General features: G+C 39.7%; 1 protein-coding gene across 2 annotated transcripts in view; it reads left to right on the plus strand.

The window, feature by feature from the left end:
* The first annotated feature begins 9,126 nt into the window (after nt 1-9,126).
* The window catches only part of nsg2 (neuronal vesicle trafficking associated 2), a 58,148-nt gene continuing 50,049 nt past the window's right edge, over nt 9,127-17,225 (plus strand). Inside the window, exons 1-2 of one of the 2 annotated variants that reach the window (XM_004550331.4) lie at nt 9,127-9,451; nt 9,845-10,011. In XM_004550331.4, the coding sequence (XP_004550388.1) occupies nt 9,883-10,011 (129 nt within the window). In that variant the 5' untranslated portion in view covers nt 9,127-9,451; nt 9,845-9,882. Of the gene's footprint in view, nt 9,452-9,841; nt 10,012-17,225 lie in introns of both variants that reach the window. The other variant, XM_004550330.5, reaches the window with a different exon arrangement.

Consider the following 17,225-nt stretch of genomic DNA (forward strand, 5'->3'; position numbering starts at 1 on the left):
GAGAGAGAGAAAAAAGAAACCAAGAAAGAAAACATCATCGCTCTCTGGTGTTCTCCTTTCCTCAGAACTATAATCAGAGGGAAGTGATACAACAGGCAGAGAGTGATGTAACTGGCACAGTTTTCTACTCAACTTGCTTCATCACCTCCTTATTTTTGTAATCAAACCCAGGGTTGTGCTAGTGACAGAGCATCGTAAAATATACAGTGTATTATTGGAATGTATGGTAAAGGGAGGCTACAGGAGAGACAGGCTTAGTGGTGAAGAGAGAAATTCAGCCCCAGATCCCCTCCTCGTGTCTGCCTGCGGCCTCTGCTGCTAAGCTTACAGCTAACAAACAGAAGGCCTCATTCGTGGATCACAACCTGCTCGAGGCTTGAATCCACGTCCTTCAGGACCGAGGTTAAGGCAACGTGTCACTGAAGGACGGTATTGCAGTTTTTAATGGGGCTACCACCAAACAGGAAATACCTGTCTGTGTTAGTTTTGTTTTAATGCATTTGTGCAATTCTCCCAAGTCTTTAATGGAAAAAAAAAAAGTTTTACTTTGCATCCAAGGGTTAGTTACATTTAATGAAAGAAGCAATTAAAAGTTTATCTGACTTTGGAATCGTCATCACATGTAGGGATCTGCCCTTGAAGCCAGGTCCCTGCCAAGCTAATCCAACTCAGCATCCAGTGTTTTTGAAGCATAAATGAAGATAGTCTCTGAAGTGTGCTCTACTACTGCACACTTGTGACCCACATGCAGTTTGCTCTCCATAACGAGATTGCAGGTCCAGTCGACTGTAGCCAGCGGCTTTTGGGAACCAAAGATGGCTGTGCAGTAGTGGGTCATACTGTAGCTTGTTACTTGTGTGGAAGTTTTGGTTTTTCTTTTTCATTTTCTTCAAGGACGTTTTGCATATATATATTTTTTGTTTTCCTAAATCTGTGATTTCTACCCAGTTTTGCTTAACTGTCAAGCCCTGATAGACTCCAGCGAACCAAAGATTGGCCTTGAACATCGTCTTTACAGAATGCATTATGCATATGAACGATAGTGCCGTGAAAACCATCAGAACATCAGTATGGGGGGGGGGGGGGACAAAACAGGGCTTGCGAGACATGCAAACAAGGCCTCACACTCCCTCCGTAGCTCAAAATGGAGGTGTGTGCTGTCAGTTAGGCGCTAGTTATTTTTATCTGAAATGGATTTGTGCGTTTGGGAAAAGTAACACAAAAAGTACACCTTCCCACGGCGAAAGTAAAACTAATCCTTACCTTTGTTTGAGTCACTCAGTGGTAACCTTATTAGCCGAGCATTTAAATGTCAGGGAGTTAGTACAGAAACTTGATTATTACACACACTAGTGAGAATCCTCATATCGGCGCGGTGTTGTCGGCACCAGTTTTGCACCCTGGACATTAGTTTTGTGGGTGTGGTGGGTGAGCATTTTAGAAGTTAAAACACTTTGTGAAGAATTTGCTGTTAAATGAGATGAAAAAAAAAAGATTATTTTATACATGGCCTGCTGATTTTTGGTACAGTGTTTTCTAGCTAAATTATTTTGTCATGCACATATAAACATTTATTATGCACTACTTTTCTAAATATTTTTTGTTTCTTTTTCCAACAGTCATTTTAGGCACATTTTTCACAAATGGGGAAACTCCTTTTTGCAATACCTCAATTTTTCACATTGTGAAAGGTAGCTTTTGTACTTTTGTTACTGAAAGATCTGCATATATGGAAATGTTCATTTTAGGAAAAACAAAAAAAGTTGAGTGATTTCAATATATATTATTTTCAATTATGCTTTTTATACATTTCAGTGCTGAGGAATCTTTACAACTAAGTGCGCACTTGTGTTGATGCGACTTCAGATGTGCAGAGGAGAGACCAAAGTGTATCGCTCTCTTGGTCTTAGCTTTTCTTACACTAGATGTTTTCCAGTCGATCTGGTCAATAAGAGCATGGCGAGAAAAAGAAAGAAAGAAAGAAAGACATATAATTTGGGATTGATGTTAATGTGTCTAAAAATGGCTATACTAGTTGGAAATGGTAACTTCTGTCTTGGTTTCCTCTCCATAGATGGAGCATAACTTATTATATAAGGAGAATGCAAAATTTGGTTCACGCTTAACGCTGAATCTCGTATCACAAGAATGGATGTTTGGTGTTTAGATATTTTAATATTTGAAAAAAAAGTATATATATATATTCTTGAACTTGCCAACTAGCACCTATTGTAATCCTTAGCATGCATGACGAAAAAAAAAAAGAAAAAGAAAATGACAAGTACAATGAATTAGCTATTACAATTAATTGTTGTGGTGTGCACCAAATGTTTCTCAACTATTCAGTTAAGGACACCCCGAACCCGCTCTCACCTCACCCTCTTCCCATGTTCCCGCCCCACGTGTCGATTTCCTCGCTTCCCCATTCGCAGACCTCTGCAGGATGCACGTGACAGAGAGATAAAAGAAACCTACCTTTGAATTGATTTGGCAGTGCAGGACTTTGAGCATCCTTTATATAGAGAACACTGTTTAAAAAGACTTGAGAACCTGTCCCCGCTGTCTGTCGAGGTGATCTTACATAGACCTATCTGGAGGAAAGGGGAGCTTAAAGACTTGAATGTGGTAAATGTTGCAAGTTAACTTCAAGTTGTTATGTGCAATACTTCTTTTGAACCTTTTTCCAGATAAAGACTCTTTGCAATGTAATTCTTTAATGCCATTTTTAATTGCAGACATTTAATTAAAGAAGATGTTAATATGTTTTTCACAGTCATTTTCTACTGTTATTGTAATCCTTTTCATGCTGGTGTTTGTAAAAAAGAAAAGAAATCAAACTATTTGTACTAATATAAATAATTGAAGTTATTTTTAAAACATTAAAGGTTTTGTGCTCATTTGCTTATTTTGTTTATTTTAAGCTACTGTGATTGATTGCATTGTAATTATTAGGTCAACAATGTATTTAGCTGTTTATTGGTATATTTTTAATTGGAATGTATAATTGATTTTTATAATTTTGATCAGATTTTTGTTATATTTTTGAGGTGAAGCTTTTAATATGTTAAAGTGTCTAGTTTTTACTAATTGCTATATTGTGCTCCACAATATATGGTTCACATTTTCTGAAGGAAAATAAATATTTAAATATTTGTCTGTTAATGATGTTACTTAATGGCAAGATTTCAATAGTTTTTAACTGTGTATGGGAAGGTTGTTGTATTTATTAATAGCATTTTTTTACTTAAGATATCACCTTAATTTTTATTGTCATTTCACTTTATAAGTTCCTATTTTTGTATTTTCCTTTCTAATTAAGTTATGTAATACGGATATGTCCATATTTCTAGGAGTTGGTCTGTAGAAGTGCTAGTGAAACGAAAAAGAAAAATCTAATGTTATTTAATTGTTTGCAGCCAACTATTTATAACAGTATGCATAATTTTTAAATATTTGTAATGTGAAATGTTGAATGAAATAAATCTTAACTGTGATGAAAGCCTGTGTGTGATGTGATTATTTATGACTGTTGTGTTGTCACAGCTTTAAACCTTCAGCTCCTTAATCAGTGTTCAAATCTGGCTGAAAGTTGAATAATTAAAGAGGAGTGTCGATGCCTTGTCTGGCTAAAGGCATCCGCTGTCCGCCTGATCTTCTACAATTCACAAGAATTCCCACTCCTAGAGAAAACTGCACACGACAGTCATCTGATGGCTCAAGGTCGTATTTGTTGTTTTATGGGATTTTTCTCGATGACGAGAAAACTTTGACGTTCCTTCAGTTTTTCACGCATTCAACAACTGAGAAGAAGAATGAGCTGAATGAAAGAATATTGTTTTCCTTCTTATTTTATTTTATTTTTTATATCAAACAACGATAACCGGAGAAATTCAACATGCAGGATTTTAAATTGTTAAGGGAACAAAGTTGTCTAAACCTACCTGGCTCTGTGTGATAAAGTAATAGATGGTTGTGCCTTGGCAACATGAACTGCAATCATGGCTTTCAGTAACTGGTAATTAGTCTTTCACATCACTGTGGAGGAATTTTGGTCCACTTTTTTTTTTATTTTTTTTTTTAATTCAGCCACATTGGAGGGTTTTCCGGCATAAATGGTTTTCACACCAGATGTAACTGGTGTAAAAGTTATACTTTTGTCCCATCAGTCCATGGAATTCTTTCTCCAGAGTCTTGAGGATCATGAAGACGTTGTTTTTGTTTTTTTTATATATATTTATTCATACAAGACGAGCCTTTGTGCTCTTTTTGGTCAGCAGTGATTTATTTCAAACTCTCCCATGGAGGCCATTTTTGCCCAGTCTCTTTCTTATTGTTGAATCATGAACTCCTTAACTGAGGAAAGTGAGGGCTGCAGTGCTTTAGATGTTGAACTGGCTCCTTAGTGATCTCCTGGATGAGCCACTAGTGCTCTCCTGGAGTAATTTTGGTAGGTCGGCCACTCCTGGGAAGAGATGGGCAGTAACGCCTTACTGTAATCTGATTACTTTTTTCAAGTAACGAGTAAAGTAAGGGATTACTATTGCAAAAACGGTAATTAGATTACCGTTACTTTCCCGTAGGAACGCTGCGTTACTGCGTTACTAAAACCGTGATTTTTTGCGAGAATGTCTCATGACAGTGACGTAAGCGAGTGCGACCTTAGTGACAACAGCTGTGTGCAGATCAACAATGGATAATATATCGAGTGCGGAGAGAGTATGAGCGTGCAGCGTTTAAAGCGTGGAAGTACTGACCTTACTTTAAGTTTGATTCCATAAAAAGTGACAAAAACATTAGCGTCCGCTGCTCACTTGGGAAGAAAACTTCTTTTTACAGCGAAAAAAAACCCCCTAAACTTCCGAGCAAGCACCGAGTGCGCTACTACGTAATGGGAAACTCACAGAGAAACTGCCGTATCCTTCCACTGACCGCTGCACACCTGCACCAGGGTAAACCTCCGCCTACCCCACTCCTGCTTTACAGGTGAAAATAGAGCAACAGGACCGCTGAGTCTTTGATGTTATTTATTTTCTGCTGTGTTTTACTTGCATCGATTTGAAAGAGTGAGTGTAAACACAAAATTTTTTTTTTATTATTTTATGTGCTGGAATGTGCAGAAAATAGGTTTAAATATTAAACAAATTTCTTCCAGTCAGAGAATATTGCATATAATTAAATTTTTGCTTGATGCATAAAGTTAAAAGATTAAAACTGATAAAACAAGTTAAAAAAAGAGACTTTTCCATTTGATTACATTTTGTATGATGGATTATGCAGAAAAAGTAGAATTGGGCTGAAAGATCTTTCGCTTTATCACCTATTCAGGTTGTAAATCGTGTTTTTAAAAAGTAACTAAGTAACTAAGTAATTACCTTTTAGTTCATGTTTGAGTATAAAAGGAGCTGTCTACACTTTTTCTTTGTGAGTTCATTACTACCTATCTAATAACCCAGACACGACCTGTTCTTTTGTTTTCTGAACATGTGTGACAGCTCGGTAACACCACCAGCTGGCTGCATCTTATTTGTAACAGAAGTCCTCTTTCCATGTAAAGTGTGATTTTTAGTCAAAGAAATGTAAATTTTGTAGAGATGTTTGATACAGTTAGGCCATAAATATTTGCACAGAGACAACTTTTTCTATTTTTGGTTCTGTACATTACCACAATTAATTTTAAATGAAACGACTCAGATGCAGTTGAAATGCAGACTTTCAGCTTTAATTCAGTGAGTTGAACAAAAAGATTGCATAAAAATGTGAGGAACGAAGACATTTTTAACACAATCCCTTCATTTCAGGGGCTCGGCGTAATTGGACAAATTAAATAACTAAAAATAAAATGTTCATCTCTAATACTTTGTTGAAAGCCCTTTGCTGGCAATGACAGCCTGAAAAGTCTTGAACATGGACATCACCAGATGCTGGGTTTCCTCCTTTTTAATGCTCTGCTAGGCCTTTACTGCAGCGGCTTTCAGTTGCTGTTTGTTTGTGGGCGTTGCTGTCCAAAGTTTAGTCTTCAATAAATGAAATGCATACCCAACTGGGTTACGGTTAGGTGACTGACTTGGCCAGTCAAGAATATTCAATTTCGTTGCATTAATAAACTCCTGGGTTGCTTTGCTGTATGTGTTGGGTCATTGTCCATCTGTATTATGAAACGCTGCCCAATCAATTTGACTGCATTAGCTGGATCTGAAAAGAGTGTATGTCTCCGTCTCATTTGGCTTTTGTCCTGTGTCACATCATCAACAAACAGTAGTGTCCCAGTGCCGCTGGCAGCCATGCACACCCAAGCCATCGCACTGCCCCTGCCCTGCTTCACAGATGATGTGGTATTATTTGGATCATGAGCTGTTCCACAGCTTCTCCATACTCGTCTCCTTTTTCTTGCCATCATTCTGGTAGAGGTTGATTTTGGTTTCATCTGTCGAAATATTTTTTTTCCAGAACTGTGCTGGGGTTTGGCTTTTTTTTTAGACGTTTTTATTTACTTATTTATTTTTTGAGCAAAGTCCAATCTAGCCTTTTTATTCTTGAGGCTTATGAGCGGTTTGCACTTTGCAGTGAACTCTCTGTATTTACTTTCATGCAGTCTTCTTGGATATTGATACGCATACCTCCTGGAGAGTGTTGTTCACTTGGTTGATGTTGTGAGGTGGTTTCTCTTCACTGTGGAAATGATACTGCGATCATCCACAATTGTTGTCTTCCATGGACGTCCATCTTTTTTTGCGTTGCTGAGTTCACCAGTGCTTTCTTTCCTTGGATGTACCAAACAGTAGATTTTGCCACTCCTGTTATTGTAGCAGATGTTTTTTTTTTCTGTTTTCATAGCTTAAGGATAGCTTTGTTCACCTTCATGGAAAACTCCTTTAACCACATGTTGTCTTTTCACAGCAAAATCTTCTAAATGCAAGCACCACACCTCAAATCAACCCCAGGCCTTTTGTCTGCATTACTGATAATGACTTTGAGTTAATTGTCCAATTACTTTTGGTCCCCTTTCTCCAATTTGAATGTGGATACCCTCAAATGAAAGCTGAGAGACTACACATTCTGTCCATTATATAATTATAAATGGAAAGTGTTTGGATAAGCAGGTAAAAAAACAAAACTTGTGTCAATGTCCAAATATATATGGACCTAGCTGTAGTTGTTAGTGTGATACAGCCTACCTTTTCAGGTGAGGGGAGGGAAGAACATGTTGTTATCAGGAAGACAAGTTTAGAATAACATAAAACATATCTCGTCCACACCCAGTAATATGAATATAACAAGATGACTGCAGTATTAAACTATCCTGGTGCTCAGCTTATAGGCTGAAAATCAATACGTCATCATCTGATTCCCATGGACAAACAAACGGAGCTTGTTAGATTGTGTCAGGAAATTGTATGAAGAAATAATTTGTATTACCTCATACCACAGGGCAGCTGGAGGATGATATTTCTCCACTGCAAACAGAGCTCCATCTTTGAGGTTCTCACAAAAGGAGATGATGCAATGGCTGAAAAAAAAAATGTCTGCAAAATCACTTTAGGTGTATTGTGTCTCGCTTACAGTCAATTATCCCATTTTAGTCGGTTCCCTGAGAACCATAAAGGAGCTAATTCCTAAACCTGAGAGGACGCAGTAGGAACATTACAGTAAGTATACAGAAACAGGCATCAGATTATATCTCTGTTCAGCTGCTGAATAATCAGGTAATCACCCGTCACAAAAGGATGAAGGGTGGTCATGCTCAGCTAAACTTCTAAATACTTTCAATACGTTTGACGGCAGGGAAATAAATGGAAGCTCATCTTTAATCATCTGATGTGCTATAAAAAATATTATATTTGATCCATGGAGGAGTTAGGTGTTTATGTCAGCTGACTTGATAACCTCAGGAAGATCTGCAAGCACAGCAATGAAGCAGAAAAGTGCATAAAAGATTACGTTTCCCCTGTTGTGCCTCTATGGAAATGCGCTTCCTGGCCAGGAGGGTAGAGAAGGTGGTTAAACCACGGAGAAGGTGAAAAAGCATGAAAAAGTCACCACCTCTGTGAAATATGGCTGCCTACATACCGACTCTTGGGCTCCAAATGTCCCGTTAATGCTGCATACAGGTTACACGTCCCCACAAACTTGTGAAATATGATTATGATTATTATTAATAATATTAATGATTAAATAATAATGAATACCATTATCATTAGTTGTATTATTTGCAGCATTTGTACCTTTCAAATTGTCTCCAGCAGCATTAGTAGTCATATTATTATTTTCACTCATTAGTAGAAGCAGTGATTATTTGAATAATGCTAGTTTTAGTAGTAATCGTATTAGTAAGCATTAGTAGTAATAAGTCAGATTAAGTAATAGTAATACCTTTTGCAGTATTTGTACCCTGCCAATTGTCTCTAGCAGTAATGCTAGTAGTATTGGTATTTTCATTGGTAGGATTAGTAGAAGCAGTGATAATTTACAGTAATGCTAGTTTTAGTAGTAACAGGATAGAATGGCGCTTTATTGTTATTGTATATGTACAATGAAATTAGTAGTATTACTTGCAGTATTTGTAGGTTGCCAGTTGTCTCCAGCAGTATTAGTATTATTCATATGATAAGCAACTGTATTTGATGTAGTGTTAGTTTTAGTAGTTTTAGCAGTAGTAGTGTTTCTACCTTGTGCAGCCTCCACCTGATAATGGTAAATTATTACGGACACGCCCTCTTTTGAAATATCAGCTGCACTGTTACACTGGCTGCGTGTCACTTGTTAAACCACCAGGTGGCGCTGTAGGACCAAAGAAACCAGTTTGAGTCCCGCATGTTTCATGCTGCCTTCATGTGATGCGTGTAATGTTGCTTCTTTATGGAAAATGTCCGTTTTAAAACTGGGGAAATGAGAATATTAAGCAACTTCTAAGTGATCGGGATGTCATATTCAGGGTGGAGAGCAAAATCAATCCGCTCCAAGCAGTCCACTTTTATTCTTCGGGTTAGATCTGTGTATTCACAACGCTAGATCCGGACCCGCTTTAATTCATTTAACAAACAAAAGTGACCAAAATGCTCTAAAATATGTTGGTGAAAAATCGGACTTTACCAGGTAACTTGAAAGGCAACGACAGTCCAGTTTCCACTTTGGCAAAACAAACGAGACTCTTAGAGGAGGAAAAAAAACCCAAACATCCCCCTAGTGGCAACTCCAGCGGCTTGGCGTTAGCAGCTCGGAGAGGAAGAGGCTGTTTGGATTAAAGGGGTTGGGCTGCCTGCTGGTAGGAAACCTGCCGCCAGACATCCAGTTTGTCTCCGGCGGTGCAGCGCAGCTTTCCCGCAGCATCAGCAGCAGCGACGCCGCAGAGCATCCTCCAGCCTCACCTGCTCCTCATCTGCGCTCCCTCCGCCTCTGTCCACACAAACAGTGCCGCAGCACGGAGGAACCGGGCGGACAAGGACGAGCAGCTGTAAGTATCAGCCTATTTTTTTTTACGCGTTATTCGTTCATTTTCTGATGGTTTTGTTGTGATAGAAAGAAGGTGCTGAAGACAGAATGCATATTTCCTTTCCCCCCCCACCTTGTTTTTCGGTAGTTTTCACTCAGATACATGTTTCAGTGTAAACGAAAAAAATTCCCCTCCCTCCGATTTCCTGTTTTTACTCTAATCATTCACCAATCAATCATTCAGGCATTATTTGAGCACCTTTTTGTGCGTAAGCTGCCTCACAGCTACACTCCGCTTAATTCAACATTTTTATTCACCGTTTCATTAAAAATCGTCCCCATCAATCAACCAGCGTTTGCCAGCTTTCATTGACCTGAGAGGCTGTAAAGGTGCAAAACTTCCTCTTTTCAGAAGTAGGCTTCGGGGAAATAAAGGAATACTAAAGGCTGAAGATGGTGAAACTGGGGAGTAATCTGCAGGACAAAGGCGCCAAACCTGTGAGCGTGGAGGACGGCTTTCAGAATGTGCCCCTCATCACTCCACTGGATGTTGGCAGCCTCCAGAGCCAAGCACCTGACAAGGTGAGAGACTGCCCACCAGCTTCTGTGCATCTTCTTCCCAAATCTGCCTTCGCTGCCATTGCCTCAGTGCTTTTGACCTGTGCCATCCTCCCACACACAGACAAACACAGCAAAGGGGGAAAAAAAAGGTGATATGATGGCTCTGTTAAGCTGTGGGAGGCATTTTGCTGTTATTGTTTGAAACCACTTGCCCCCCCACCCTCTTGAGGGGAGGATCATTGCAGATCAATACAAAGTTGATGTGAGTGTTCACCTTTATCTGGTGAGGAAGTATTTCACTCCTGATGGAGGTGATCTCCTGTTATCCCAGGATTGCAGGACCTCATATTTGTAGTTCACAATGGGTCACTAAATGTCTCAAAATCACGTTGATTTATATTATGTCGATTTTTACTTTTATTTGCCATCCGTGTGTGTGTGTGTGTGTGTATTATGTTTTCTTTCTCCATTTATTCACACATTCATTCATCTTATCTGTCTCCCAGCCATGTCCTTTGTCTTCCAGCTGAGATTAGGAGACAGATTTGGTGCCAGACAGACTGTCATTTGTCATCTTGACATCCCATAGTAACTGCGCCGCCGCTCGTTAATCCAGTTACCATGGTGGCAGTGCAGCGCCGATTGGTGTATGTGCCGGGTTGGAAGAGAGAGCAGCACTGATTGCGCATTATAAGAATTAATGGAATTAGGCAGCAAGGCGAGCTCATTGTCACTTTTTGCACACATGAAAGCTTTATTGTGGATTGTTTGTTTCGCTGTTTGGATGTAAGGATGAACATTTTTCAGCTATATTAATCCATATTTCTCCTCTCACCAAGTGACCAATGACTTGTAGAAGTAAAAACAAATCAAATTAGATACATTTTGAGAAATAAATCCATAACTTTGGACTGTAACGCCATATTTTTGTATTTTATTGGAGTTGGTAAACCAACAGAGAGCTATCAGCTTCATGTGTAGCTGTAAGAAGCTTTATGGCATGATTAATCCCCCCTATTTAGTTGCTGTTTAGCCATTTTTAGTGAAAAGCCTCTAACAACCAAATGTACTTTATTCACATCACTGAATGACAGACACGAAGCAACTAACTGGTGGTAGAGTGGAGCATTTAGGAGCTGGATATTTCCCTCTGGAGAACATCTGAGCTCAGAGAGAGTCAATATTGGAGCTACACAGCCAGCAATGGCCAGAAATACGATGACAAATGAGTGAAAATGTTGCTGCATAACAGCTGACGATGTTAATAAGTGTCTGGCTTCCATAGCTGGAATATTCCCATTAAGGGAGATGTCATTTCTCCGGACGTTTATACTGTATGTGGCAAATTTAAGAGGCTTATGCTGTGTGTTTAAATTTGAAGTTTAGCTGTGCTTGTGTTCTTCATATCATGGTCACCCCGTTTTTTGAAAAATGCGTTAACAAAGGGTTTAAATTTTTGAGCGTACACACACAAAACTCCACCGTATGAAACGAGCTCCCGTTTGGCCTGCTGCGAGGCGAAACAGATAGCACAGCCTGAACCCCACAGCGCGGATTCTGCTGAGGGAAGCACAGTCGCTTTCCATTTCATTTACCTGTTAACTCAGGAGACCTGCCATTCACTGTGCTAACACACACACATGCGCACACACTTGCAATTTCATTCACGGTTGTGCTTGCGGGAATTCTAGCAGCGCATACTTACAACAAAGGCGGCACGTGCGTGCACGTGTGCGTGAGTGACAGGTCGTCTCTGTCACCAGTTTGTGAAACGGCGTTCTTAGTAGAGCTGTCAGTCATTTTACTCTGATTAAATCAGTCCCAGCAGATTCACCAACACTGCTACGTACTGTAGATGAAGCTGCCTTTGCACACACACACACACACACACACACACACACACACACACACACACACACACACACACACACTCACTCATTGCTGTATTACTGTACTGTGTGACTACACAAATATGTCTTATATTGATTACCTGAAAAGGGAGACTGACAGAGAGAATAACCTGAGTTGAGTATAAGTCCCCATCCAGTGACTTATTGCTGTTGACATTTAAGAGGAAAAGAGGTCAAACAGGATGGCTTGCAGTTTTTTGTTTTTTTTAATGTAATTTTTTTTCTGTTTGGCTTTGTTTTTGAGTTTTTACATGCCTCAGGAGATGCATCCACAAAGATTGCATTTGCTTGCTGCTTTTGGATAAATCTGCTGACAGCTGATGCAGATTTTGCCGGCTTGCTCCCAGGACTGGGAAATTGTTAGTTCAGCCCCTCCGTGTGCTCATTTATTTTGTGCTCATTTGTGCATTCGGACACTAAGCAAACAAAACCGTGGCAAGTTTTTTTTTGTGTGTGTGTGTTGCTTTTAATCTATCACTATGCAAACGAAAGTGGATCCGTTTGTTAACAGTCAGGACAGTGTGGGAGTCGGAAAGGTCAATTTGCTGCTTAATCTTAGCATTTGTTTGGAGCTGTAAGTGTGAGAATTTTCCTCCTGGTAAGTGATGCATGAATGCAAGAGAGGCCAAGAAATAATGAAATATTTAATTAGACATCAGATTTTATGAAATCTCTAGAAAATTCATCTGTTTATATTTTAAGCTCTTATGCAACAACTTTATAATTCATTTGGAGTCCCTTTTCTTTGGAGTTCCTGATTTGAATAAAGCCACCAATCTTGCACATGAGACCCAAAGCAGTCAAACTGTGGGTCAGACTGATAACATTAAGCTGAATCTATGCTATTTAGGTCCGGAAAGCACAGAGGACCAGACAGCTTGTTTCTCGTTGTTATCACCAGTGTCGGGTGTAATAGATTACAAAGTAATCACATTGCTATTTTTTTCAGTACCACACGTTGATTAAATAACATTACGTTATTTCACTATTTGCACACAAATACATAAAATGTGCCCTTTTCTTCCTGCACACCTGCACTATAATAGGCTGTTTTCAGTTTAGCAGGGAGGAAGAAAATGGTGGAGCAGTGTTTGACTTTTGAGGAGTATAGGTCTGAGAATTACCTTCATTTTCATTGTATAAAAATACCAGAGCATGATGGTAAAATGTAAGCTGCACCCAGGAAAGAAACAGCGGCACTGTACTGCTAACACAGCGTTGGCTCTTTGCAAGCATTTGCACGGCATGCTAACACAAAGCTAGCAAAGAACCCAAAGTCACATTAAAGCTGAGGGTATGCAGAGTCTAGCCCAGCAGCCAGAGCCTGATCATAAACAACAACAGTGATGAGCAGTCTGACTTGTAGCCATGTAGCATCCATTTCTACCTTTTTTTGGACAGAGTCACTGTAGCAATCACTTAAAAGTCCCTTTAGGCTGATTTTCAATGTTGTGTCAATGACTTTGGTTTAAAAGTTAAACAATCAAAGACAGACCATGTGTATGTCCTCATTAGGATAGGGATTTGTACCAGCATGTCATGCTGTAATCGACAGTTTATATTGTTAACACACCAAGTGTGCTGCAAAAAAGCAACATAAAATTAAACATAAAACAAGAAAAGGAAGAAACCGAGATTCTGGGTTCATTTAATTCTCACGAGAAGGCAGCAGCATTGAGAATTTCATGGTTTTCTCCAAGAGTTGAAGCCGAAACACGGTTGCTTTCATGCATATTTCAGGATGTCAGTGGGGCAGTTTGAACTCTTGTTGGCAGAGCTGAGACCACATTTTAGGAGGGAGAAAATTTTTTTCAGAGAGCTGATTGACCCGGAGCAACGTCCAGCTATGAGTCTGTGGCAAAACTGTGTTATTTTACTATTTCCATGTCTCCAAGTCTGAGGCCATGGTCTTCAGCCGGAAAAGGCTAGAGTGCCGACTCTATGTCAGGTACGAGTTACTGCTCCAAGTGGACCCTAACGTAACTCAGAGTCTTGTTCACGATCAAGGGGAGCAGGAGATCTCGATTTAACAGTCGTTCTACGTTCTTACCTTCACCTATGGTCACGAGCTTTGGGTAGTGACTGAAAGAACGAGGTCGTAGATACAAGTGGTAGAAATGAGCTTTCTCCAAAGGGTGGCTGGCCTCGCCCTTAGAGACAGGGTGTGGAGTTCGGCCATCCAACACTCAGATTAGAGGCGCTACTGCGCCACATCAAAAGGAGCCAGTTGAGGTGGTTTGAGCATCTGACAAGGTGTTCCGGGCATGTCCCAGTCAGAGGAGGTACTGAGGCAGACCCAGGACACGCTGGAGAGATTATATCTCTTGGCTGGCCTGGGAGTGCCTTGGTCTTGGAGTTGCTGGAGGATGAGGCTAGGGAGAGGGAGGTCTGGGCTTCTCTGCTTAGGCTGCTGCCCATGCGAATAAGCAAAAGAAAATAGATGGATGGATGGATGAATATTCAATACTGGTGTCATGAGGTATGAATACACATGTTCCCAAATGCAGTGGTCTGATTGGTCAGATCTGTTTATTTTGATCTGAAAAATCTGAAAAATTGAGCTACAAATGCTGTAAATTTGTGCTGCAGATTTATGCAGTTGATGTGAATGACTTCATTAATAATAAAATATTCACAAAGATTTAAAAGCCTTAATCCACAGTAATGCAACAAGTAGTGTAAAGAATTACATTATTCAGGGAGTCATTAAGTAATGTAAAGTTTAAAAAATGACAGGAAGTGTAATACATTACCTTTTTTGAGTAAGGAACCTATACTGGTAATCATTTTGTTATTTGACGTTGATTGTGTCTGTAGGAAAACATTCCTTTGTCTAAATCAGAAACTGTAGACTCGTTGCGGCGACAGGCTTCATAATCTCACTGAATACTGGGTTGCTGTTTTTGCCACTTGCCCTATCCAGAAAGAGTTCACTGGTAATCAGCTTTTATCATTCTCTCAAAATCTGATCTGAGACCAGTTTTGTTCTCTTTGTCCTTTAAAGCCAAAGCGAGGTTTTAGTAGGCCATGTGACCCGACTAGTACCCCACATCAGCGGTGCGGTTGTGAGCGGCTTTACAAATACGAGTCCAGCTGTTTTCTCCCTGATCCCTGTCTGATGAGTATGTGACCTTGCCGGCTACAGGGTTACTCGGGGATATTTGCAGATTTTTGCAGGGGTGGGGTAACTTTATGACAGTAGAGTTCATACACTTACAGGCACACCAACGCATGGAAGGAAAATGCTGCTGAGGCATTAGAAAAGCATTAGATTTGATTTCATTTGGGCAGAGATGCATCACGGCCTCTGCTGCGCCACCAATATCTTGATTGGATTTCTGGTAGTTTGAAAGAAAATCAACAACAACAACCAGAGGAGGGTGGCAAGAGGTGGACTGCCTCTGAGAGAGACACGCAGATCGTTTCTGTTTATCATTCCTCTAAGAACAAAGCTAAGCTACCAAGACTTGCTTCAAAGGCAGTAAGAGACTTATAATCACTCTCGTCCTGTTTAACACACATCCTCATTCTTTTATTGTTCTCACTTCCCTCAGTTACTTCAGAGACGCTTTCAAGTCTTGTTCTTTCTTTTTGCGATTCTTTGTTCTTATCCTCATAAATTAAAGAGGAATTCCTGGTATTGAGAACCCTCCATCAGGCAGTCAAATCAGTAATGGATCAGCGGATGATTTCTTATGCGTTGTGACGGCTTTGGGCCTCCTAACCAGATGAACCATCGCTCATGTTAATTTGCCAAATCGCCACAGATTCTAAATATATTTTTTATACGTTTATCTGGCTGGATGTGCACAGAGGCTGTAGGCCAGATCAGATGAAACGCAAAGCCTACACAGTCTGTTTTTTGTTTAACAGTTTGAATAGCGAGCTTTAGCGGGGGATCATTTAGATATCTTTTTTTGTTTATGATTAGATTTAGATTCCATATAGAGTATTTCCCAAATGAAGAAATTAATCGTTTTGTCAATCATCTGTCATAACATGTTGGGAAACATGCATAAAAAAGGATAACAGTGAGTTTACCATCACTATAGAGCGAACAGCTGGTATTGCTTTGACTGAACACTAGTTAGTTGATGAATACCTTAAGGAGACCTAAGGACCATTAAATTCATGCAAAATAATAGACAGTGTCAGTTTATCTTCAGTATTTAAATGAATGAAATACATGTATGCATGTTCAGCCTTCAACAGTTTTGTGTTTATTTTATACTGTAGCAGCCATTCAGGGCTCATGCTTTCTTTCCACTGTGTAATCCAACAGTACTGCAGTGCTGCTGGTTGGTTGGAGTGTTGCACCTTTGGATTTAAAGCCCTGCTGGTTTATATTCTGTCTGTGTAGCCACAGATTGATTTCTACCTCAGATGCTGGGGAATGCAAATAGCTGCTCTTACTTTCCTGATAAGAGGACCAGCAGTACTCACTCTGACAGGCTAACAGAGACTTTCAGGATTGAGCCCCAGTAATTGTTGGGTCATGGTAATGGTGCAAAGCTTTTCTTTCATAGGTCGCCATGATTAAGATTTTTATTTTCATATGAACTAAACAGCTGTGGTGATAAAAGGGTGGATACGGTCCGCAATAATGCTCAGGTAGGCTGTGGTGTTAAAACCATGCTCAGTTGGTAGTAAGTTTGCCAAGAACATATCCCCCCATGCCATTACACCACGAGCCTGAATTAGGGCTGTTCGATATAACAATATATATCGGATGACGATATAAAAACGTCTATCGTTTCATTTTACGCTATCGTTTGTTTCGTGGTGTCGCAAAATAAACTGTTTACGGCAATATTTTTTCATCCTTTTGATGGTCACTGTAGTGGCTATATTAATTTCTTCTTTCTCTCTTTCTCTTATATTTTATATAACCACACTACTGACGGGCAAGCGCCTGTTTTTATGCGTTGTGGTTAGCAACAACGACGGTAACAGCATCACGTGTCAGCTTGTTTATGTTCCACATAAACCTTTCACAATAAAGCTCAAGATCCTGTTGAGACTTTTCAAAATAAACTGAATCACGTGAAAGAGCAGATTATTTATGGATGAGAAGCAAAAAAAAATAAACCTTAGACTCAAACGTTAGAACAGGCTTTTCCCCGCAGCACGCTGTGTAATAAATACTCACAAAGAAAACGGCGGTCGTTACAACTTATGTCTAAAAATGTATCGTTTCATGCATCTGTTAAAACACTCGACTCCAGCTACATGACGCGCAGCTGGAAACACTTCACGCAAGTCGAGCTGCCCGAGATTCACAGAATTTACAGAAAATGTTACATTTTTGTGATTTATATCGTTATC

Source organism: Maylandia zebra, linkage group LG10, assembly GCF_041146795.1.
Source record: "Maylandia zebra isolate NMK-2024a linkage group LG10, Mzebra_GT3a, whole genome shotgun sequence".
In the NCBI taxonomy this organism is placed as follows: domain Eukaryota; kingdom Metazoa; phylum Chordata; class Actinopteri; order Cichliformes; family Cichlidae; genus Maylandia; species Maylandia zebra.